General features: G+C 36.1%; 1 protein-coding gene across 1 annotated transcript; it reads right to left on the reverse strand.

The window, feature by feature from the left end:
- Nucleotides 1–3: 3 nt before the first annotated feature.
- Nucleotides 4–1,282, reverse strand: LOC106751372 (splicing factor 3B subunit 1-like; the record flags this gene model as incomplete). Its single annotated transcript, XM_014632249.1, has 4 exons — nucleotides 965–1,282; nucleotides 552–844; nucleotides 255–380; nucleotides 4–24 (listed from the first exon to the last, which is right to left on the reverse strand). Coding segments are annotated over exons 1-4 (693 nt in total), but the record flags the coding sequence as incomplete, so codon positions are not given.
- Nucleotides 1,283–1,288: the final 6 nt, after the last annotated feature.

Below are 1,288 nucleotides of genomic sequence, written 5' to 3' on the forward strand. Positions count from 1 at the left end.
TATTTCGACTGTAGTATCTACAAGCTGCGAAAGAATTGACCTCATTTTACGTTTTGTTATATATATTTTGTAGCCTGTATAAAATTATGCACATCTATATAATGTAATCACCCGACGCCTTTTTAATTGGAATAAAAATATATTAGAAATCTGTTTATCTTAAAATACTGTTAAAAACTATCAAACAATTTGCAGTACATTTAGCAGCTATATCTTATATATTTGCCAAACATCTTTAAAAAATTGCGGATTACCTGTCTGTAATTTCTGCGATCCAATGCCATACGATGGTTCCAAAAATGTTTAAAAAAATGAGGTAGAATTTCGTCTTTTATATACTGTGCCTCCACACCATCTGTTCCGCAACATTGCTTGACTACCTATATATAAGAAAATCGCAACTTTTAGTACACAGAAATGAAATTTCCATGTAAAAAAATGAAAAAAACCTATTATATCATATAAATTAACTAAATTAAATGTATAATCACATAATTAACAAATCATGCAGGTGTCCTATGCATACATATAATACACAATCATTTTAATACCTTTAACACAATCTTTTTCATTTCCTCGTCGGGTGACTGGAATTCACGTATAAGGATAAGCATTACTTCCCTAGTATAATAATTCGCATATTCCGCGTCCATGAGAGGGATGAGATAACCGATAGCTTTTAGGAACGCTGCTAAACCTTTACCTCTATGCGTGCGGATACCTTTCCACAGAGGTTTCAGTACCGAGTCGAAACTTTCGATACCATACGGTGTTGCGGCTTCAGCCAATGCGGCGATGGCTAACGCAGTAATTGTTCGTACTTTCTGTTGTTCATCCACCAAACCTGTCATTTTTCGTTTCATAATTATCAGAAAGGAAATAAGGCTTTGTGAGTACGACAAACACATGCAGATTACAACAAATTTAATTTTAATCAGACTAGCTATATAATTTATCTATTTACCATGTTCAATAATCTCTACTAAGCTTTTCAAATGTGGCAGAATTGCACAACCCATGAGAATAGCTATTTGTTGCACGATCTTGATACCAGTGTGTCTCGCTTGCCAGGATTTCTTGCTGCGACAAACGGCCTTTAAGAAGGGAAGTAACGAAGGGATCCCAAGAGCGGACGCGACAACAGCAAATGCTCTGGCTGTTGTGTTGCGTACGTATTCATCGATATTATCAATGTCAGGCCTCATTGTGGAAATCATTGTCGCCAATCCTGCAGCCTTGGCTAAGTTGGAAATTATTTCTCTGCCTTCGACACGGGCATAGTAGTCTT

Source organism: Dinoponera quadriceps, unplaced genomic scaffold (genome assembly GCF_001313825.1).
Source record: "Dinoponera quadriceps isolate SergipeBrazil2010 unplaced genomic scaffold, ASM131382v1 scaffold12651, whole genome shotgun sequence".
In the NCBI taxonomy this organism is placed as follows: Eukaryota; Metazoa; Arthropoda; class Insecta; order Hymenoptera; family Formicidae; genus Dinoponera; species Dinoponera quadriceps.